At 32.2% G+C, this 23,912-nt stretch overlaps 1 protein-coding gene across 1 annotated transcript; it reads right to left on the reverse strand.

The window, feature by feature from the left end:
- Positions 1-15,142, reverse strand: ALDH5F1 (aldehyde dehydrogenase 5F1). The gene is made up of 20 exons (XM_039045529.2): positions 14,749-15,142; positions 14,198-14,311; positions 13,769-13,868; positions 13,382-13,430; positions 12,943-13,030; positions 12,478-12,588; positions 11,829-11,891; positions 11,583-11,693; positions 11,077-11,142; positions 10,915-10,992; positions 10,746-10,823; positions 9,814-9,880; positions 8,647-8,732; positions 7,926-7,958; positions 7,790-7,822; positions 4,805-4,905; positions 3,911-3,996; positions 3,689-3,795; positions 1,301-1,378; positions 1-214 (listed from the first exon to the last, which is right to left on the reverse strand). Exons 1-20 carry the CDS (start codon positions 14,872-14,874, stop codon positions 176-178), a joined length of 1,614 nt encoding a protein of 537 aa, XP_038901457.1. The 5' UTR covers positions 14,875-15,142; the 3' UTR covers positions 1-175.
- Between the last annotated feature and the right edge of the window lie 8,770 nt (positions 15,143-23,912).

The raw sequence follows: 23,912 nt of genomic DNA on the forward strand, positions 1-23,912 counted from the left end.
TAACATCAAAATATTATTTATTTCCTCAAACGAGCTTGCATTATTATTCTTTTACAATGAAGGGGAAAAAACGGAAACGAATTTTGACTTATGGGCCTCCATGTTTTTATTTTGGTCACTGGGCCCAAGAAGAAGCCCAAGCCCATTATTCCCTGACAGATAGGTTCCTTGCTCATCAGGGGCGGTCCATATTCCCCAAGCAAACATATTTCAGCTGCAAAGGTTTGATTGATACATTTAAAACTAACGTTTAAAACGACTTTCTAAGTACTTAAACAATTGATAAATAGTCAGAAATCGTATAAAAAATTATCATCTTTAACAAATAACACTCTGTCGATTATTCTAATGGTTTATCCCAATACATCTCGGTCAGATCAATACTGAGACCAAAATAAAAATTTAACTTCCTTTAATGAAGGATCTAAACCAACAATTTTTTAGGACTTCACAGGATGAAGACTGAACTATTACTTTTACGTAATCTTTCCCTAAATCCTATTTCAGTATTCATTCAAGCCTTTTTTATTTCTTCAATCGGATTAGATCAGATTTGAATGGATATTGAAATAAGAAATTTGAAAATTTTCGTCATTTGATTAGATTAAAATGGAGATTGAAATAAGGAAAATGGGAAAAAAAAAATACCTTCATAGTATTTGGAAAAATTACAAACATAATATTTAGGAATATGTACAAAATAAAAGTCATGACATTCGTTCTAGCCAAGATTCCACCGAGAAAAAAAAACGATCATTTGAATACTTTCTTAGAAGAAGCTACATTTTTGTTTTGGTCTCAGTATCAATCATGGTCAAGATGCATTGGTATGAGCCATTGAAAGCAATTGGATAGAAAGAGTTCTATTGGTGGAAAGATTATGATCCATTAAAAGTAATTGGCTAGAAAGAGTTCTATGGGTGGAAAGATTAATTTTTTTTAATGCTACTTCCTATAGTTTTTCTAAATAATTAGTTTTTAAGTCGAAAAAAATCCTTTTAAATGATAAAATTACTGAAAATATTTTCAAATATAGCAAAATATCACTACCTATCAGTGATAGATGATAGTAGTCTATCAGTGTCTATCACTAATAGATAGTGACATTTTATTATATTTGTAAATATTTTGGTTCGCCCAAAAAGAAATGTGTTTTTAAGTTCTTAAAAAGACATTAAAGGAGTTAAACAAACTAAACGACCCAAAGAAGCTTGGAGATGGTACAAAAACATTGTGCAAGAAAGTTGAAACTTGGTAAAGAATTGGCCTTCTAAAGTGCATCAAAAGGGTTGAGTAATACCTCAAGATATTCGTCCATCCCATATTTTGACCCTTCCCTTCCAAGGCCCGACTGTTTAACGCCACCAAATGGAGCCACCTGCAATAAGAAAGATATCAGGGGATGTGAAAAGCCATTTTTCATTTACTAGGGACTATGGTGAAAATTGAAGATTGTGCTGCAAATATAGTTCCCAAGGGCCGCCCATGCTCAATTTTGTGTTATATTAGAAGAATTGGACGACGACCAGTCTAGAAAGTAAAACAAATTATATCAAGAATTTATCGTCCCCTAAGAGTGAAATAATGTTTGAGCCCAACATAAGGGGTTAGGAGGAATTCAAAGCTCTTAGTTGAGGATACATGCCTGAATCGCACTATGCTCGTGTTTTACAAGAAAATTAATGTTCACCAATAACATTCAAACTTTTGAGTATAAAAGGCATAGTAGGCAAATATAATATCAACTGAACGAAATTTAGGCAGTACACAACTAGACGTCCCCATAGAATTTTCACATTTGTTTATTAGAGAAGTTCTTTAAGATTTTCTTTTTCTTTTTTGGGTTGGTAAGAAGTAGGAGAAGTTTTTAGATATGAAACTATTTCACTGATAAATGAAATTTACAAGGCATAACATAAAAATCTGGAGGAGTAAGAAAAATTCCCTCCACGTGGTAGAACCATAGAAACTTCATTTACAGAAGAAACTGTGCAAGTACGACCAAGATGAGGATACAGAAACAGTGTTCTAATGTATTGTATCTCCACCCTTCGCTTGTTTTGAAATATTCTCCTTTCTTAGTTCTTAGTTCTTACTAACCGACAGGAGTGCATGTAAAAGCCACTCACTTTAAGAGAGTGGCCTCATAAACATGGTAAATGAGAAATATTGAATAGAAGTGAGGAAGATAAGGTTCTGATCAAACATGCTTAAAGCATATGTTACCAAAAATGCCTTGCCAATCATGAGAACAACATAAACAAAAGCTATAATTAAAATATAACGAAGGAAACCCGAATCCTCTGAGGATGTCTTAGATTCATCTATTTTTAATGCATTCTTTTGGTGTAAAGATTTACAGGCCATTACAAGTCGTAGTTTTTCTTTCCTTATTGTAAATTGGAAACATTACTAGTATTTTCTGTTGTATTTCCTATGAAATCCTTTTTGTAGTCTTTTGGGTATTTCATCCCAGCAATGAAATAGTTTCTTATAAAAAAGATATCTATATAAGGAAATCTTATTTGAACCTTAAACTGAGTACTAGACCACCAAAAGCGAAGCTCCACAAGAAAAAATTTTAACCTCCTTTGGATAATAGGACTCCAAAATACCTTGGACATGTAAGTTGACAGTGCGTCCCTAGAACCACCATCCAATTTCCTCAGCCAAGCATCGAGGGGAACAAGCCAAATTTCTTAAGGACAAAACTTCACATGGTAACTGTTTATATATAATCTTTCAATCCTAAAATTTTAGGGGAACTAGAGAAAAACTACAAAATCACAAGTATTTCATATATTCATTTTTTAATTACCACGGCATTCATCCCCTCTTGCACAAAGCTGATACAACAAGAGTGAGATCGATTAATAGTGTGTGTGTCTACTGTCCAAGTTGTTAAGCTTTCGCTGCTCTTCAGGTGGATAATCCACTATTGAGAAGAAAATTTGCATCTAACTGCCAACTAATGCCCCTTACTGTCACAAACAGCAAAGAGCGTACTTAGGAAGGAGGTGGAAGTAAGAGAAACCCATCCCCGTTCTTTCCAAAATTCAAGGGAGGGACCATCACCTACAATAAAACGGGACGTATTATCCATAAGGTTAATTAAACTCAAAATAATCTTCCATGAACGTCTACCAATCCCGAAACCTAGGTGGCTCAAAATCCACCCACACCAAGAAAAAGAAAGGCCATATTTACTTTGGACCACCCACTATATATCACAAGGAGCTCCAACTCAAAAGGAAAGTGCCATAGCCATTTAGAGAACAAAATCAAATTCTTTTGGCAATGACTACCAAATTCCATACCACCTTTCTCCTCAGGAACTGGGAAGGAGACATTCTAGTGACCAGGCGGGCTCCAACTTCCATATTCTTTTGAAAGATGGATAGCAAGTTATCATTCTCCAACAAATATAAAGTTTGCTAATCACTAATGAAGGACTGCTTATCATATTTAGGTTATTCCAAGCTAAGCAGACCATTATGAGGAGATATTTGAAAAACGAATAGTTATGAAGAAGTAAAAGTTTATGGCATATATTAACGGCTACTTCTTGGGACCGTTGAGGCTTTGAATGAAAATAAACAAGAGAAATATTAGAACAAAGCTTTGGTGTAGATTCACTTCACCATAATCTTCAATTATATCAGAATTAAAAGATGGCAGGATGCCTTACCTCTGTAGAAATTAGACCTTCATTAACACCAACCATTCCATATTCAAGAGCTTCAGTCACTCTCCATGAACGTTGAATATTGTTTGTGAATATGTAAGCAGCTAATCCTATAAGACATCAGAGATTAATTAAAATTTAGTGAATTAATCGCCTAAAAAATACTAAGAAAAACAATTTATCAATGGTGATAAATGAGGTAGAATATCATGGCTAGGGCAGAACCTGCATTGGTGTCATTAGCGAGAGCAATTGCTTCCTCCTCTGTTTTGAATGGCAGCAAGGGTGCCACGGGACCAAATACTTCCTCCCTGATGTAAAATAGAGCCAGTTCAAAGATATAAAGCCATGAAGCACAATTGGGCATCGGATCGAAGGAGAGCCCAGTGCCTAACCAAGTATAGGTGTCATGCTTTTTAGAAATCTTGCATATGTCACAAGAACATTACATGCATTAAGTGACAAAAGGAATCTTTCCATATCCAAGTCAAACTGATTAAAAAATTGTTAACAAGTTATTGACCGGGTACTTTGTACTTTTCCCTCTTTTGCTTCCTTTCTCTTTTCTAATGAAAGGGATTTCTTTGACCCACCCTCAGATAGCAACAAATAAATATCATTCCAAGATGTTAGTCTCTAGGTTGGTTGAGATGTGATAGAACCAAATATACAAAATTATAAAAGACAATAAAACTACATGATAAACTATGCAATTGAGGTAATTCGACCCCCTCTCTTGAGATCACTCAAGCCTAAACCAACTAAACCAATGTCTACCTTCACCCTTTTCCCCTAACTCACTCATAACAAATTACCATAACCACTTCTCTAATCAATTATTAATATACCTTTAATACCCTAATGGTATTCCTCATTCCATCCTAATACAATTCCAGTCAAGATGATCCAAAGAAGACAATCAAGAGAAGTCTCTAGGATCAAAGAAATTTCTAATTTAAGATCTTATAACAAAGAGAGAATATTGTCATTGCAACAAAAATTGCTCCAAAATATGAACGACATTAAAAACCTCGAAATACAAGGCATCCACGTGCATGTCAATAATTAATTAAACCAAGTTCTGAAGATTATTAAGGAGAGGTAACGCAACATTGATACCTGGATACAAGCATGTCACTATTTACGTCAGCAAGAACTGTTGGCTCAAAAAATGTCATCCCAAGTCTGTGTCTTTTACCACCAAGAAGAACTTTGGCTCCCTTCAAAAGAAAAGTAGGAAGGAGAGAGAGGGAAAGAGAACTGAGTGAACTTCAAATGATTTATTGGTGGCATAAATTGGAAATAGATTTATTGGTGGCATAAATTGGAAATAAATGGGTAAACTTAAACACCCCCTAAATTTTGGAAAGCTTTCCATTTTTATTTTTTTTTAATGAGAAGCCAAGCTTCCATTGTATGGATGTACAAAGACATTAAAAGATTTTTTTTAAAAAAAATAATATTATTAATAAAAATCCAACAAAAGGACTACAAACAGAACCTTACAGGAAGACACCAATGTAACCTAATAAAACCAAATTGACAACAAAAATTCAAGGTGACAAAAGCCTAAACGAGATTAACTCTAGCAACACTTCAATATCTTCCAAGGACCCTTCTACCCTTCATAAGCATATGTATCTCAATATTTAGCATGTCAGTTATTCAAGGTATCGTAGATAAGAATGAAAAGTTGAAGGTAAATATAGAATTTTTTATCAATAACTAAGTCTGATAACTATTTAGTTTTTAGATTTAGGTTTCTCGAAAATTATGGTTCTTTTCTCACAACTTTCTTATAATAGTTTTCATCTTTCCAAATGAAGCATTTAAATCCTTAGCCAAATTCCAAAAACAATAACAAATTTTTTAAAACTATTTTTTTTTTTAGATTTCAAAACTTGGCTTAGATTTTGAGAACGTTACTAAAAGGTATATAAATAACAAAGAAACCCATTGGTGGGAGTAGTGTTTGTAAGCTTAATGTCCAAAAGCAAATAACCAAAAATCAAACAATTATTATATAGGGCTTAAGAAACATCAAAAAAGAGGATTGGTTCAAGGCTAAAAATTATTATAACAAAGCATCAACAAGAAAAGAAAGCCTCAAATGAGAAGGCCACCTCTTCAATGAATGAAACAGGTGACAAATATTCATAAACTCGTTTGCCATTACAAGAGATGGTAAATGAAACTCTATTCCAGCAGTCACCAGCCTTCATAATGCTAAAAAAATGCATGCAATAGTTTTCAAAAGAAAGTTTCCAGTCCATCTGTCAATCCTACAAGTAATGAACCTAGGTACTGTTGATTAAAGCTAGTTAAATAAAGCAGCGACAAAATCAACATGGATCTGCCTCCCCTATAAAAAGAATCTTTTATCCAATTGATTAGAATTACGATACATTTTCCCTGCCAGATTGGCAGCAATTGACTATGAAAAATGACCTCAACTTCATGCCCTTAGCATGATAATGCAGCCGGAAGTTTAAAAACAAACTCAATCAGAAATTTTACCATACAACAACCTTTTCAGATACAAAGAGATGCACTAAGGCATTAGGCCCATAACTTGCAAAACTCATCTGACAAAACCAGTATCCATAGTAACAAATGGTAAAATGTCTGTGAATGGATAAATAGCAGGGAAACAATAAGACAACTCTTTAACTATCTCATACAACCAAGATAACAATGGGGAAACTAAAAACCGAGATATATGAACTCACCACCCAACTTCTCAAGTTCTCATGATCACAACCAATGCCAAACACAAAACATTTGCTCTATTAATCCTAAGACCAAAGATCCCTAAAAAAGAAGAACCAAAGCCCACGAATTACATTAAAAATAATAATTATTGTTAAATTACCGATTGATCCAAAAGCTTAAGATGATGGGTGAAGGTAAATTTAATATTATATCATCTAACATTCCCTCTCAATTGTGGATTTGAAATATGTAAAAGACTCAACAAGCAGAAATCAATATTGATTGAGAGGAAATAACAGTGTTGCGGATTGAACGCAGGACCTCCTGGATCACCTACTCTAATATCACGTTACATCACCAGTTGACCCAAAAGCTTAAGTTGATGGGTGAGTGTATATATATATTACACACACACACTAGCTTTTACCACGTGCCTTGCACGTCTATTTCAATTTTATTTATCAAATATTAAATTATATTTTAAAAAAATGAGTACGTATTAAATATTATCGTTCATAGTTTTAAAAATAACAAAATATTTATGTATCATAATACGCAATTTTTTTAAATTTTTCATAGCTAACGCTTTTTTTAGTTGGATTTATTTTGATCCATTTGTTAGTTTTTTCTTTTTTTTTCTTTTTCTTGAGTATAATAGATCTAATACTTAAAGCTTATTAAAATTATACCATTTTTTAAAATTTCTATTTAAGAAAATAAATTGAAGCCTATTGTATATTACACTTTTGGATCTTAAATATTGTCAGTCATAACTAACTTTATTGTGAGAAAATCTTTTTTCTAAAACTAATAACATGAGTGTGTGAGTTTTAATGTCTTTTGAGTGGACTTAAGTAGTGGGAGGGTTTTAATTAACTTTTTTCTTCAAAAACTAAAAGCCCTATTCCTTAAAAAAAGAAAAAAAATGAAAAAGATCACTCCAGCGTGAGATAGAGAAGAGAGAGAAATGAACTAATTTGTGTGTGTAACTCCTTTTTACATCTTCCATATGATTTTTAATTAGTGTGTGGATTTTACTTTTAAGGTTAAAGTAGGCATTATCAATATACTCAAGGGTAAACTTGTCTAAAAAAAGTTTATTCCACATTCAAACTTTGATATATATATATATATATATATATATATATTTATATATAAAGTCCTCTGTAAATGCAATTAGCAAATCACAAATCAATAAGCATACTTCCTTCAGGAAAGCTAGACATCCACGTACATTGCATGATTTAAAATTCCAGAAATTATTATTATTTAACTTTTGGAACTGACTGGTGATAGCAAGACCAAACACCATTTAAGTAATAAGCCATAGCCTCTTTGAATCATTGCCATGAGAGTACTTAATAATTCTAAAATACTAGGTCAGAAACAAACCTTTGTGGTGGCATCTTGAAGAAATTTCTCAACCTATCACAGAAAAGCCCACATGCATCAATAAATACGGAAACTGCTCAAATTAAATGACGCAAGACTGCAGATTTTATGGAAACTTGATGGAAACAAAACAAACCTTCTGCACGGCAGCTTCATTAATTAAAGGACCCTGAACAAATGAAGTGAGAATTAAATTACGGATCTTAGAAGTGTTCTAAAGAAACCTCAAGTTCAACTAATGATAAGTTTATTGTAAAGTAACTATAACATAATGTCCTTGTTAGAACAACCGTCATTCTATTTTTCAGATTAAAAAAAAAAAAAAAACATACGATATCATTTAAGAGCAAATTCAGAGAACAGAAGAAAAGAGGAGACATATTCCCAAACTGATGGCCAATAAAAAAAAAAAATTAAAAAAAAAAAAAAAAACCAAATAAACAAACAAACAAACTATCCAATTCAAACTAATGTAAAAGGGAGGGCATTAATATTCAGATAGGAAATCCGAAAATAAGCAACAAAGCAAACTAACTCCAAAGGCTAATATTCATATGTCCAATAAAAAAAACATTAACAAATAACTACAAAATCCCGGTTTTTTTTAACTAACTTTTCCAAAAAAGAACCTTAGTTGCTTGTATCCATTGATCTTGGTTTAATATTCGGAAGGTTGATGACATGACATTTGATATGAAAGATTATGCACAGTCGGAAGGGATAATAAAATGTGGAAGATTAAAGGAGAGCAAACATAACATTGGCACTCAATAAAATTAAATTACCTTGGAAGATAATTTTATAAAGAAAAGACTATCAATCACAACTGAATAATGGATTAAAGGCATAGCAACTACCTGAGCTACACCTTCACCAAACCCATCACCAACTTGCAGATTTTGCACGGCTTTTGAGAAAGCATTTGTAAATTTCTCGTATATTCCTGAAAGCTAGAGTTTAGTTCAAATTGAAAGAAAAGAACGTGATTCATCCAGTCAAAGCTAATAGTATTAAATGAATTCAAGAATTGATTTAGGATCAAATGAAACTAGTGTACTATCCGAAAAAAGATACTCATCTCCTTGAACGAAATAAAAAATCAAATAAGAAAGTGATATTACAACATATAGCATTACATGGTTTCCCCCAATGTGACCATCATCTGTTCCTTGTCCTTCCTAAAGGTTTACATGGTTTGTTTTTTTTTTTTTTTTTCAGGATTAAAAAGTATGTCTATTTTTGGCTAAAATAAGGATACAAAATGATGGGAGGGAATACAAGAATCCATCCAAGGAAAATTGTTAAAGTTACAAAAAAAAAAAAAAACATCAACAGGTGTAAATCACAAATCGGGGGCAGTTGCAATTGCAAAAATATTTAGCAAGCAACAAGAAGCTGCTTTACAACCAAATTTAGCATCTCTTTATAGTCTCTACACTTCTCATTAAAGCACTTCAATTTCTCCATCAATTCCAGTTTCCACATAAAGTACTACTTACGAGATTCGAAAATGAAGAAACACTACCCAAATAAAATGGTAAAATGAATTTCAAAGATTTCACTTTGACCACATCACCCTAACAGCCTAACCCATTGGCATTCCAGTAATAGGGTTTTACATCAGTAGCTTTCAACTCTTTAGAATTAGTTCGTCTATTATACAATCATTTCTTAGAACTTAAACAAAACCTAAATGGACAAGTGAATGTCCATAGTCGTTAATCCAATTCAAGATATTAAAGTCAGCTATTAAACATGAGATTTCACTGCTATTACTTTTTTTTGAAAAGGATACGGGTCTCTTTATTATTGCAATATAGGAAGAGACTAATGCTCCAAAGTACAAGAGATTTATACAAAGAGCATAAAGAGCAAACAACAAAGAAAAACCCAAGTCTATCACTGCTATTACTATCAAAAGCATTCAGAAGATTCTCTAAGCAAAAAGTATTAATACCAGTAAGCCGTTTATTGAATGAGCAGAAGAAGCAACTTTCAGAACTAAAGTATACATCTGTCAATACCTTCTTGAACAAGAATTCTATTGGCACAAACACAAGTCTGTCCACTATTCCGGAACTTTGCTGCAATCTGAAAGATGAAATAAGGTTTCATTACTTAATTTTCCAAAGATGCCTGTACTTATAATAAAAATAGTAATGATCCTGCTGAATTCTGTAAAGCAAGATTACATTACACTTCTAGAAAATAGTTAAACTTTCTTGAGTTTACCAAACAAACAGAAAAGACGAACTAACACTATCAAAACTGCAAGTAGAACGTACTTATAAGGACAAATAGAAGAGTAATTTCAGATTAAATGAATTATAAGCTCTGAAAGATGAAAAATCAAAGCACGTTCCTCAAAAAAAACAGGCTGCATCCCCAGTTTTCTTCAGGAAGAGTTATGGTTGAATAGACAACACACATCACTAGGTAGTATGTGAGAAAGTAATTAGAGAGAGAATCATAATGGTAAGTGCTAATTACATTAACCATGCATGACCAGGATTGTTTCTAAGCCATAATCCTGTCTAGGCATTCGTTTACCTCTAAAAAGCTACAAACTACAGATCCATATTTGTAAGCACTACAATTGCAGTTTTTTTTTGTTTACTGCACAAATTATTATTACAAAAAAAAAATGTCAGACCCCGTCCACAATATTTAATGTAGTGCTTCAGCTTCCATAAGTTTCTATTAAGTTTTACTTAGGATGTTTCAAGTTATGATCCGGTGTTTAAGTTCTTTGTTTAAGGACTGGTTGTATTTTCTAATAGGTTACCAAGCCGTATCCTTTAATGAGACAACTGAAGGATTTTCTCAAAGTTTGTTTCTCTCCCCACTTGGCTGCATCAATATTTTACCATAAATCTACATTGAGTTCCAAATGCTGGAAGGAAAAAAAAAATAAGTATTCACACATATAACATTAAGAATTAATAATTTCACTTACAGCTCCTTTTACTGCAACATCCACATCTGCATCATCAAATATTATGCAAGGGGCATTACCACCAAGTTCAAAGGACACCTAGAGAAGAGAAAAAGGTACCATAAGCCACATTAGGTTTTTCAAAACTCTATCCTGAAAAAATGCTTTAATATTCTGAATTGTGAGTTACCCTTTTAACAGTTCCAGCAGCACCTGCCATCAACTTTTTTCCAACTGCTGTTGAGCCAGTAAAAGTGATCTTTCTTACCTGCATACATTAGATAGACCAGTAAGATTAAAGCAGCAGCACCATACTGCAAAAATAATCATTCTATTAATGATTAAAAGGAACCTGAGAACTTGCAAGTATAGCATCCCCAATAGCAGGAGCATCTCCCATAACCACATTCACAACACCCTACACATTAAAAATTTAAACCATTACTCATATATGAGGAACTGAAAAGGGCACCCAACACTCAGCTGCAAACTGAGGATTACAGAGATAAATGCAATTACAATGTTCCGATAACACAAGGCAGATTAACAAAGATGCTTTCAGATAAGGCTGAACAAATATGTAAAACAAAGAGAACTAAGCGAAGTCATTCATGACTAACTAATGGCCTACAAATCTTCTTGCTTTTCATTAGCAGTTAATGACGAACATAACCTACAAAAAGCAATTCAAGCAAAAAGCAAGCAAATACCTAGACTATCAGAAAAACAAGAACAAAGTCCAATTCTATTGATGTTGGCAATATATATGTACAAAGATAACTTTCAGAAAAACAAAAATCTTCGGAAACAAAAATTTTCAAAGTTAATTAAAAGCACGGCATTCTCATAGGTAATTACTGGGGGTATTCCAGCTTGAAGTGAGAGATCAGCTGCTGCTAAAGCTGTCAAGGGGGTAAGCTCAGAGGGTTTTATGACCACTGTACAACCACATGCAAGAGCAGGCCCAACCTGAAACGCAAGGGTAACAGAAAACAAGGTTTCTTCAATAGCAGCTTATATTAATTGGAAAGGTCATGTTCTCATTAAAGTAAAATGTACAGCACGGTAAACAATTAAACACAAATGCTGATGAAAGGGACCAACCTTCCGTGTAATCATAGCCAACGGAAAGTTCCAAGGGGTAATAACACCAACAACTCCAACTGGCTGCAGAAGAAAATGTTTATGAAACACTATGGTACAGAACATTGTAAACGGTTTCAATATTTTGCATGAGAATAAACATGAATATCGATATAAAGTATGCAGAATTTCCAATAGCGTAAAACTTCCCAAATTCCCAAAATCTAAATTTAGCAAATCCTCCTTACGCTCTCTAACAAACAAAATGCAGCATGTACAACATTACAAGAGTAAGAGAAAAAGGGTGCAGTGAGATGAAAGGGTGACTCCCTTCAGATCCAGTTTCTCAAACCTAAGCATTACATGGTCAGTTCAATTTCAACAATAACACAGCAACGTCTTGAGGAACCACCAGATAGAATTACATAAATTTATTACCTGGTCGCTTAGCATCTTGTGCACTTAAGCTCATAACAGACCTGGATACTAATGCTTGGGTACAATATATAAATATTCCATGAATCCGCATATTAAAATTTCAGTGAAATTGTGTAGGTTGGATGATTAAATTTGAATAGTTTCCTCAAGTGCACACATACTGACGCATATGGCATTCGTGTAATTCTTCAAAACAAACAAACAAACAAATAGCATAAAACTGTCAATTGACCTGCTTCAAGACCAAAATTCGACGATCAGCTATAGTTGGCTGGATTATGTCACCATATACTCGTTTTGCTTCCTCGGAAAAGAACTCAATAAAGCTAGCTCCATAGTTAGTCTGCATAATTAGTTGGAAAGTGTATGTTAAAAAAGAACAAAATAATAATGTTCGGATACCTCCTAGCTAGAATTAAGATCTAGAATATATTGAAATATAAAGGAATAACCACAAGATAACCCAAGTATAAAGACACTTGAAACCTCCCTCTTGAGTATGCTAACCCAAGCACTAGAACACCCAACAATTGTCTACCCTCCCTCCCTCACCCTCCTATTTAAACAAGATACACTACCTAACTCCCTATCTAATTACTCTTATGCTCCTCACTGATAACATGCTAATATCCCTAATGAGGTATCTTACAGATAACAGATCAAACCCTGATGACTGCTAAAGTGAATTATACTATACCTCACCCACAGCTTCCTTTAAGGGTTTGCCTTGCTCTAAGGTTATCAGCTGTCCAATCTCTTCTTTGTGGGCCATTAGGAGCTCATACCTTCAAAATACAGGAGAATGAAGAAACATCCTAAGTATGACAGGTAACCAATGCAATACTATTCAAAGGAACTAGGCAACACTGGATGTTGAAATGGTTCAGTATCAAAAGTGCTCAATTTTAATGCCTCTGCTACCTTTTGCATGCCTAAATTTCCATGAATTTATCTTGGCATAAAAAGACTTGTTACTCTCATACTAATATCTTAAAAGGATGAGGTAAAAAGAAATCCAAATAATGGATGAAAATAATTCATTTTCTCTTACCATCCAACTGGAGATAAAAGGAGAAGTAATAATAATGATAATAAATAAACAAATTTAGAAAATAATAAATATAAATGTTTGATACCATTTGCGTAAGCGATTACTCCGATCAGCTGCAGTAAGCTTGCTCCAAGCTTCAAGGCAAAATATGGCAGTTAGCTGAAGTTAGCAAGTAAATCTTTTTTACAAGAAACAGCTGCCGATAAACAAATTAAATGACAAAAAACGCAGGAGGTAAGCCACAACCAAAGCCATGAAAGTCACAGAAAAACACTTCGAATTGGCAAAAATAGTGTTTGAGCCATAGTAACCAAAAAGTTTGTAGAGTTTGCACCACAAAAAAAGGTAGCGGAATACAGCATCAATAATATAGTGATGCAGAAACGACATCCTAGTTCAACACTTCAACCTGACGTTGTAACTAATCGCCTAAACATATAAGCTTTTGTCGGGACTAATCTTAGAAACTTACACTTAAAAGCATCATAAGCTGAAGAAATAGCATCATCAGTCTCCTTTTTACCCATGAGCGGAACATTGGTTATAACTTCACCATTAGCTGGATTGTGAACCTGCAATAACACAAAGAAGAATTCTTTTTTCCATAGTCTGCAAGCTCAATTGTGAGCAAATATAAGGGAACAAAATTTAACAAATGTGAAAGTAATGGTTACCCACACCTCTGTATAGAAAAAACTAATCGGCCCATTTCTAACATAACGCACAAAATATACAAATTCTCTCTCAAACCAATAAAATAATAAAGGAAAAAAACAAAAGTTCAAGGGATCCAGGATAAATTTTATAGCAAAGAGCAAAAAAGGTCATCACTCGACTTATTGAAAACTAAACCCTCTCTTCATTGGGAGCATCAGAAAACGTAAAATCCTTTCGGCCATACCTTAATGGTCTTCCCATCATAAGCATCAATCCACTTCCCTCCAATGAGGCCTTGGCTTCGTAACAATCCAGAACTGTGAAGACGAGTAGCAATGCTCTGCGCCTCCGAGCTCATCTGACATCCAAGCATAATTTTCTTGATATTTTTTTCTTGAATAGAAGCAACAAGTTTAAAAGATCTAAGGAGATACAGAACAAAACAAACAAAAAAAAAGTAACCCCACAAAGTCCCCATTAAAGAAAGTTATCCCAACTATAAAAAATGTTGCAAATAGAAAGCCAAAGATGTAACCTCGACAAAAAGATCAAACATCATTTGGGTCCCTCTCCGCACCACCGAGAACATCACATATCAAATCACTCATCCAGCAAACCACAAAAAAGGATCCTTCTCCACAATCGAAAAACAAACAACTATCTTGAGGAACAAGTACAAACTCCTGAAAACCCTCAAACATTCAAGCATATTGGCATAAACTCCACATCCAGGAACTCGATTTCCGAATCCAAATAACTAGTTTAAAAAATAAATAGGGAGGGTGAAATGATTACCTGACGAATGAGAAGAGTGTGGGAGTGAGATTTCTGCGAAGAAGATTGAGATAGAAGAGGAAGCCTGCTCGATCGAACCACTGATCGAGCTGTTGCGATTACTCTTGCAGCGACCGTCATAGTCATTGTCGATCTCTGATGTTTCTTCTTCTTCCTCTTTGGAGTTCAAAAATGGCTGCAGCAATTAACAAATTAATACTCGTCTTCTCCACTCAACATCTGTCCAACTGATGTACACCATGTTCTGGGAAAGATTTTTCAACGTTTTTAAATCAGTCATCAGTGACTGCGCAGGTTCTTTGGAATTTGGATTAATAAAATCTTTAAAAACATTCCACCTCCTCTTTGCTTTTTTTCCTTTTTTTTCCATTTTTGTTAAACTAGTTTTACACACGAGGAAGATTAAAATAGGTAGTTTTGAAAACAATTTATAAAAATACAGTAGTTTTGAAATTATTTACAAAAATATTATTGTTTTTTTAATAGGTCGAAGATTAGAAATTCAACCAACCTGGATCGAATTTTCAACATTCGATCTTTCCTTTTTTTTTTTAATAATTTTCCAATACGTCGAGTGTTGAAAATTCAACCTACCCATGTCGAATTTTCAACATTCGATCTTTGTTTTTTTTTCCATTTTATGAAAACAATTTCTAAAAATATTTTATTATTTCATTATTTTATTTAAGCTCTAAAAATAACAAATTAAAAAAAAAACTAATATCTCATAAAAATAAAAATAAAAATAATTAAAATATCTCATTTATATAAAAATCAATGTGTCCCACAAGATGGACGTTGTCGATTTCGAGCTGGTTGTCGTCGTCAATTTCGAACTTAAGGTTGCTCTGGTTCTTCTTGATGTTGCTTTGGTTCTTCTTTATGGTACCTCTGCAGGCGTTTCATGATATAACTATTCATTATGCTATCCACGACCCCGACCATGTCCATGCACGTATGAAGACGAAGGACCCGTCTCTGAGTCATAATGTCCTGAACCAAATGCTAACATCATCATCATCGAACTAACATAATCAGTTTGAGAGTCTGCATCTCAGGTGTAACTCTTCCACATTATGGGCAACCTTATCAAACTCATCCTCTTCCCGTACAGATCCTCTACGTCTGGGAACTGGTGGAGGAACAATAGGTATATCGTACATATAATATATCTCCTCCATATAGATTTGGTTGTCACTACATATAGCAAGAATCTGGTTCGGATCATTCGCAATATCACGAAATCTACTGTTGTTCGATCTTTGTGAATTATTAAACAATTATATAATATTTAAAATAATTTTGAATTAAAAATAATTAGATAATATTCATTCATTTACCAGATGACCCGCAGCTGCTCACGGACGAGTGACGTAGCGCCTTGTGATATTATTATACCAATGAATATAGTATTGAGTGACATCATTGTTAAACTGTTCAATAGAAACCCCCACTGCAATAAACCTTGCACGATAATGTCATCGCACCATCAAATGTGCAATTTTTTTGGATCAATTTATAGTTTTAAGTTGATATCATGAGGGTTCAGTATTACAAGGCGATGAGACATCCTGCTGAAAATCGAATTGTCTCATCACCCTGTCAGGAAAATGTCACTCACCAATGTGAAAACATATGAGAGGACTCATCGTCTACCATGTGTTTTGACCATTCGTATAGAAATTGGGCAAAGTATGCATAACCAGTTGGTCGTATAGCTAACCGAGCGTCATTCATCGTCCGTTTTAGTTCCGAAATCTCTATACAGTTTATTAGCCACTATATCTTTATTATCATATGGCGATGCAACTGACTCCGGATTAGGATCAATACATTCAGTTGGATCTTCAAACTGACTAAATGATGTATTCAAGTTTATATCCACCCCTATCCTATTTACATTTACATACAAATGCATTAAATTCGACAGTGGCATTGCGATTGAAAACATCAAGTTCATAGCTTGTGCATTTGAAATAGGGAGTGACATAAACCTTATTGATCTTGATGGTTTTAGGTTAGAATGTCTATATATTATTTCTAACTGAATTCTTCTCATATTTACCCTAAGTGACATCCTAACCATTTCAATAAATTGTTCAAACCATAATAAGAAATATATATAGGAAATATAAGAAGTTTGTGGGTAAAAAAATATTAAACTTTGTATTAAACTAAAAATATTAAACTTTTTTAAAAAATCACAATAATTTTGTATTATACTTTTTATAAGAAGTATATTAAAAAAATCACAATAATTTTGTATTAAACTAAAAGTATTGAACTTTTTAATTTATAAACATCAACTTTTTAAGTTTTATGAACATCAACTTTTTCAACATAACAATAAATTAAACATTTTATAACTATTTTTAAACATAAGAATAAATTAAACTTTTCAAATATCATAAGAAATTTATACAAAAAAATCACAATAATTTTATATTAAACTAAAAATATTAAAGTTTTTAAACTATAAACATCAACTTTTTAAACATTATAATGAGTAAACTTTTTTAAACTATTTTTTTAAATTTAGTACAAAATAAAATAAAATAAAATATGATAAGAAGTATATTAAAAAAACACAATAATTTTGCATCAAACTAAAACTATCAAACTTTTTAATTTATAAACATCGACTTTTTAAGTTTTATGAACATCAACTTTTTAAACATAGCAATAAATTAAACTTTTTATAACCATTTTTAACCATGACAACAAATTAAACTTTTCAAATATCATAAGAAATTTATATAAAAAAATCATGATAATTTTTTATTAAACTAAAAATATTAAAGGTACAAACCTCAAAATTTAATGGACGAATGTTGTCATAAGAAACATAATAATAAACTATACTTAAATACAAACAAAATATAAATAAGATTAGTATGTTGGTATAACATCCCGACCATAAGATTGACACTAATAACAATTACTAAGATTAACACTAATAGAGAAAGAACTACTAACATTAATATGTAAATATTATTGAATTCAACATGATAGATCTACTAAATATAATAAAACTAGTAATAAATAAATAGTAAACTCACAAATTGAACTTACCTTTATTGTTCTTTGTTTCCCAAACAACAACAAGAACTAATATATATATATATATATAATAGTATGATAATAGGAACAAAATGTATAATTGTTTTAAAAATTGAAATTTTGTATAATAAAGGTACAAACCTCACAATTTAATGGACGAATGTAGAAGAATAAAAAGATTTGCTGAAGGCAATGAGAAAATGCGAGAAAATGAGAAGTTGAAGGCAGTGAGAATGAGAGAACGAAGGCAGTGAGGAGAAAATGAGAGGCTGAAGGCAGTGAGAATGAGATAACGAAAACAGTGAGAAAATGAGAAGAGAGAGTGGGGGTTATAAGCTTAAAGGTCGAGTTTTGGTTCGGCGTTAGGAAAATAATATAGATGGGATGGGACGAGACGCTGACACACTGCAGAGATTTAGATTCGTTTTAAAAGAGGTCGATGATTCAAATCACTCTGACGCGCGCTGCTGAGATTCGGATTCTTAGCTATGCGATCACTTGGGAGTTTCTGGACGATCGTGTAGTGAGGAAAGAGAGCTATCGAGAGGCCATCGCAGAATGCCGCTCATCGTGTACTTCCACTAGGCGATCATGTAGTAAAGCTTAGCGATTTGTGTAGCATTTGGTACATGATCGTATAGTAAAATGTAGGCGATCGTATAGGTTTTAAGAAGACGATCGTCTAATTGTAATAGCTAAGCGATTGTGTAGGAGTTTGTGGCCGATCGTGTAGTGAGGAAAGAGAGCTCTCGAGAGGCCATCGTAGTGTGCCGCTCATCGTGTACTTCCACTAGGCGATCGTGTAGGAAAGCTTAATAATCGTGTAGCACTTTGGTACACGATTGTATAGTAAAAAGTATGCAATCATTTAGGTTTTGAGAAGGCGATCGTCTAATTGTAATAGCTAAGCGATCGTGTAGGATTTTGCGGGCAATCGTGTAGTGAGAAAAGAGAGCTTTCGAGAGGCCATCGCAGTGTGTCACTCATCGTGTACTTCCATTAGGCGATCGTATAGTAAAACTTAGCAATCGTGTAGCACTTGGTACACGATCGTATAGTAAAAGGTATGCGATCGTATAGGTTTCGAGAAGGCGATCGTCTAATTGTAATAGCTAAGCGATTTTGTAGGAGTTTATGGGCGATCGTGTAGTGAGGAAAGAGAGCTCTCGAGAGGCCATCACATCATGTCGTTCATCGTGTACTTCCACTAGGCGATCGTGTAATAAAACTTAGCAATCATGTAGCACTTGGTACACGATTGTATAGTAAAAGGTAGGCAATTGTATAGGTTTTGAGAAGGCGATCGTCTAATTATAATAGCTAAGCGATTGTGTAGAAGTTTGTGGGATATCGTGTAGCGAGGAAAGAGAGCTCTCGAGAGTGGGAGTTCGAAAGACGCTGTCGCGGAGAGGCCATCGTAGCGTGCTGCTCGTCGTCTACTTCCACTAGGCGATCGTATAGTAAAACTCAGCAATCGTGTAGCACTTAGTATGCGATCGTATAGAAAAAGGTATGTGATTGTATAGGTTATGAGAAGGCGACCGTGTAATAGTAATAGTTAAGCGATCGTGTAAGAGTTTGTGGCCGATCGCTGAGGATTTAGTAATCAATCGTTTAGTCATACTGAGCGATCGTGGAGAGATTGTAAACGATCGTTTAGCGTCTCTAAGCGACCGATTAATCTTGTTTGATTCCTATCGTCTAATAAAGAAGTTGTTTATCGTTCACTTGTTCTTTCTGAAAGTTTGCACCTATTGTTACGTTAATAAAGAATTACTAAACGATCGGATAGTAATTTTACTAAACAATAATCTACTAAACTACTAAACGATGTGCGATCGTGTATAATTACTAAATGATTCTTTAATTTCCTTTAGGTCGAAGGTTTCTTCTTTAATTTCCCAAAGGTCAAGGGTTGAACCCTCGACCTCTTCTTCAAATTTTCTCTTATACACTTAACCTCTTATTTAATTTTCGATAAGTCTAGGGTTGAACCCTCGTCCTCTTCTCAATTTCATTTAGGTCGAGGGTCAAACCCTCGATCTCTTCTTTAATTTTCGACAGGTCGAGCGTTGAACCCTTGACAAAATATTTTAAACAAAATCCTCGCCTCGAAAACTCCAAAACAACCATAGATTTCTAAATAGTTTCAGAACCACTACATTTTCCTAAATTGTTTTCCTAATCACAATATTAAAAAAAAAAAAAAAAAAAAAAAAAAAAAAAAAAAAAAACTTCTTTACACACGTTAATATTATTATTTTTATTATTATTTTATACATTTGTAATGGAAAACCTACCTTTTTTTAGTTGTCAATCTCTTCGGTGGAGAGGTCTCATTTGCTATTTTTTAAAAGTATTAATTATAAAATAACCAAGAAAAATAATAATAGAAATGAGAAATACCTTAAAATTGTTTAAAAAAAAAGAAAAAAAAAACGATGTTCTTGTAATCCAATATATGAAAAATGAATATTTTCTAATAGTAGTATGAAATCAGGAGTTACGAATTTTTATGTCAAACTCTATATATTAAATTTTGTGAAGCATCATTAGTTTCTTTAAAATAAATACAATAAAAGATTGTTCTTATTATACCATTTTATTTTTCGATTCATGATTATAAATGTATCTAAGTCTTATAAAATGCTCATAAATAATTTTTAATTAATGTTGTTAGTGTATAAAGAACTTCTTTCTTTTTTTTTTATTTTTTTTTATTTTTTTTATTGTTATGCAACTACTTTAAACAATAAAGATAATCTAATAAATATATATATATAAAATGATTCGTATCCTATCATTTTACTTTTTTTCTTCCTTTATGGATCATAATTGTATTTAAGAATACAAAAAGTACTTATTAGTAGTTTTTAATTAATAAGTGTGATAAGGGTTTTTAAAATTAAATAGTGTCCTTTTAATTTAAAAAACTGAACTATATTATATTTAGTGTATGTGTGTACAGTTTTTCACCCTTTTTTAATTTAATTAGTATTTTCCCCCCTTTTTTCACATGTGTTGCACTTGATTTTTTCCTTTTTAAAATTAAACTTTTATAATATATTATATCAGTAGTAGGAAATTAATAATTACAAACTTTTACATCAAATCCTATATGTTAAGTTATATGAAGTATGATTAGTTTCTTTAGAATGAGTAGAATAAAAGATTGTTGATATTATATCTTTTTATTTTTCATTTATTCATAAATGATTATAAATGTATTTAAGTCCCAACAAATGCTCATAAATAAATTTTAATTAATGTTGCTAGTGTATTAAGAACTTTTTTTTTTTTTTTTTTTAATTTGTGTGTTTTCTGAAAAAAAATATCTGAATTTTTTTATTGTTATTGTTGAACGAGAAATTTTGGACCAATAACAAATTGTCACATTATTTACTAAATTAATGACAAAATTCTAAATAATTGAATTTTGGACTAATTAGAAGTCGCCATGTGTCCCAAATTGACCGTTGAATCATATAAGATTAAAGTAGCAAAAAAAAAAAAGGTCATGTGTCAAATCAAACCCAAATCCAACTAATTGGGCCCAAAGGCCAGGTAGACTCCAAAAACTCATGAAGGTGCAATACTAGAAGACAGAAGACCCTTGAAGACACAAATACTCTTTAAAGACTTCTATTTCAAGAAAGTTCGATGTTTTTCTTCTTTTAAGTCAAGCACATTCAAGATGATCAGACCCAAAGACCAATCGTCCAAGAAGATCATCAGGCCCAAAAGCCGATCGTCCAAGAAGATCATCATGCCCAAAAGCCGATCGTCCAAAAAAGATCATTAGGCCCAAAGGTCGATCGTTTAAGAAGATCATCAAGTCGGCCGATCGTCCAAGAAGATCAATAAGCCCAAAAGGCCGATCATCCAAGAAAAATTGCTCACTTTCCATAAAATTAATATAAATACATAGTTCAAGTTCCACGAAATAAATTTCTATTGAAATCTCATGTGAACGGTTATGCAAACTACTTTAAACAATAAAGACAATTTAATAAGTGTTAAAAAAATGATTCATATTCTATCATTTTACTTTTTTTTTTCTTTCTTAATTATAAATAATCATAATTATATTTAAGAATATAAAAAGTATTTATTAGTAGTTTTTAATTAATAAGTGTGAGAAAAGTTTTTAAAATTTAAATAGTGTCCCCTTAATTTAAAAAACTAAACTATATTATATTTATCGTTTCGTAACTTAAAAAGAAAGGTGACATGATTTTAATAGTTTAAAAATGTAATTATGATTAAAAAAATGTTATTACTGGTTTTTTTTTAAATTATGTTTATGTTAAAGATGAGTATGCGAGTACGGATGTGAAGTATTTCACCTTTTTTTTCATTTAATTAGTTTTTTTCCCCTTTTTCCACATGTGCTATACTTGATTTTTTTTGCTATACTTGATTTTTTTTCCTTTTTTAAATTTATGTATGATTTTTTAAAAATATAATTGAGAAATGACTCTAGTAAATTAGTTATTAAATTCAACTAACTATTGATAAAAAATGGAATGAGAGAGATTTAAGCATGATTTATTTTTGTTATGCTTTAATATATATTAAAACAAATTTATGGTTTGTGTATAATGTAACTTTTTAAAAATAAATTAAATACAGCTTTTAAAATTGCAATGGTTAGTGATATACTACACTAATTGAGAACTTTAGCTCAACAAATAGAGAAAAGTATAAAAACAATGAAGAAGATCAATAAGAATAAAAGGGGGAAAACTTAAATTTAACTATAATTTTTATAATAAATATTTTTATTATTAAAACTATTGTGTTCTTTAGAAGAATTGAGATGTAGTATTTCAAGATAGAGAAATGTAAAATCTTGAAGGTAGCATTGAGAGAACCGATAAATGCAAAGAAAATAAAATAAATGATAATAATGAAACAAAAAATTATATTTACTATTTATCGATATTTATATTTAAAAAAAATATATCGTTTATACTATCAATGTTTTATTAAAAAAAAAAAAAACATATCTTCTCTAAGCCATCTAGATAACATATGTTTCAATTTCGCAAGAAAATAAAACGCAAATCATCAATTTGAAGATATTTTTTCAGCTTTATGTATCTTTCACCACCATTCCTCCTAATCTTCCCTTTAATCCAATAATGATGATTATTTCACTATTTTTTAAATGGAAGGTTTTCAAAACTACTTTTGCCATAACTATGGTTTTTTCCCCTTAAGGAGGAGATGTGAGCATGAAATGGGAAATATGAGGAGATATTTATGAAGGAAATCTGAATACCTCGCAACAGAAGCAATTGGATGCTATTGTTTCTAATTTCGTTTTACAGAACAACCAAACATACAGAGCAACGAAAACGTACGATAAACATATTCTAACAGTATGTCGTCTACTATGATTAATACATATAGGAGCATCACATACCCTTGAAGATAAATCGTCTTCTCGCTTCCTCTCCATAACATATTAGCTTTTCTCAAACTCACGAAACTGGCACCCATAAACATCATACAGGAGAGGAAACCACCAAGAGATCCTCTCCGTTATTCTCAGGGATGAGATTCGTGCAAAGTTGCGGGCTTGTACTCAATTTTGGCAATAGGGAAGGAGTATGAGAGATTGAGAGTTATGGGAGAATTTCCACTTGAACACAGAGAGAATCTAAAGGAAGAAAAATAAGTTGAGAGAACCTATTTCTCTCTCTCCTATTTCTCGTACGTGAGATGAAGAGTTAAGAGGTTGAAGGAGTCATAACTCCCTCCCCATTAATTCAAAATTCAAATTCAAATAATTTGATTATATATGTATATATATGTGTTTGTGTATATATATATATAACTCAAATTATTAAACTATATAACTATAAAAATATTAAACTGTGTTATATCACATATAACATATAACCTATAATTTATATTATATCACATATAACATAACATATAGTTTTATATGAATCATATTCATATAAATTAATTTTTGAATAACATTCAAATATCAAACTATATAGACTTAATATGAATCATATTGGTAGGTTTACCTCGTCCGTAAACCCGCGCCTACGCTAATAATATTTATAAATCACCGAACTAACTACTTATAC

Source organism: Benincasa hispida, chromosome 10 (genome assembly GCF_027475165.1).
Source record: "Benincasa hispida cultivar pf3 chromosome 10, pf3_genome.v1.1, whole genome shotgun sequence".
Taxonomy (NCBI): Eukaryota; Viridiplantae; Streptophyta; class Magnoliopsida; order Cucurbitales; family Cucurbitaceae; genus Benincasa; species Benincasa hispida.

Excerpts from the sequence above, each read along its gene's own strand:
- ALDH5F1 (XM_039045529.2), bottom strand. The coding sequence starts at position 14,874 with ATGACTATGACGGTCGCTGCAAGAGTAATCGCAACAGCTCGATCAGTG. Across the intron at positions 13,031-13,381 it reads AGTAATCGCTTACGCAAATG|GTATGAGCTCCTAATGGCCC; the intron begins GTATCAAACATT and ends TGTATTTTGAAG. Across the intron at positions 11,694-11,828 it reads TGGCTATGATTACACGGAAG|GTTGGGCCTGCTCTTGCATG; the intron begins GTTGGTCCCTTT and ends CTTGCGTTTCAG.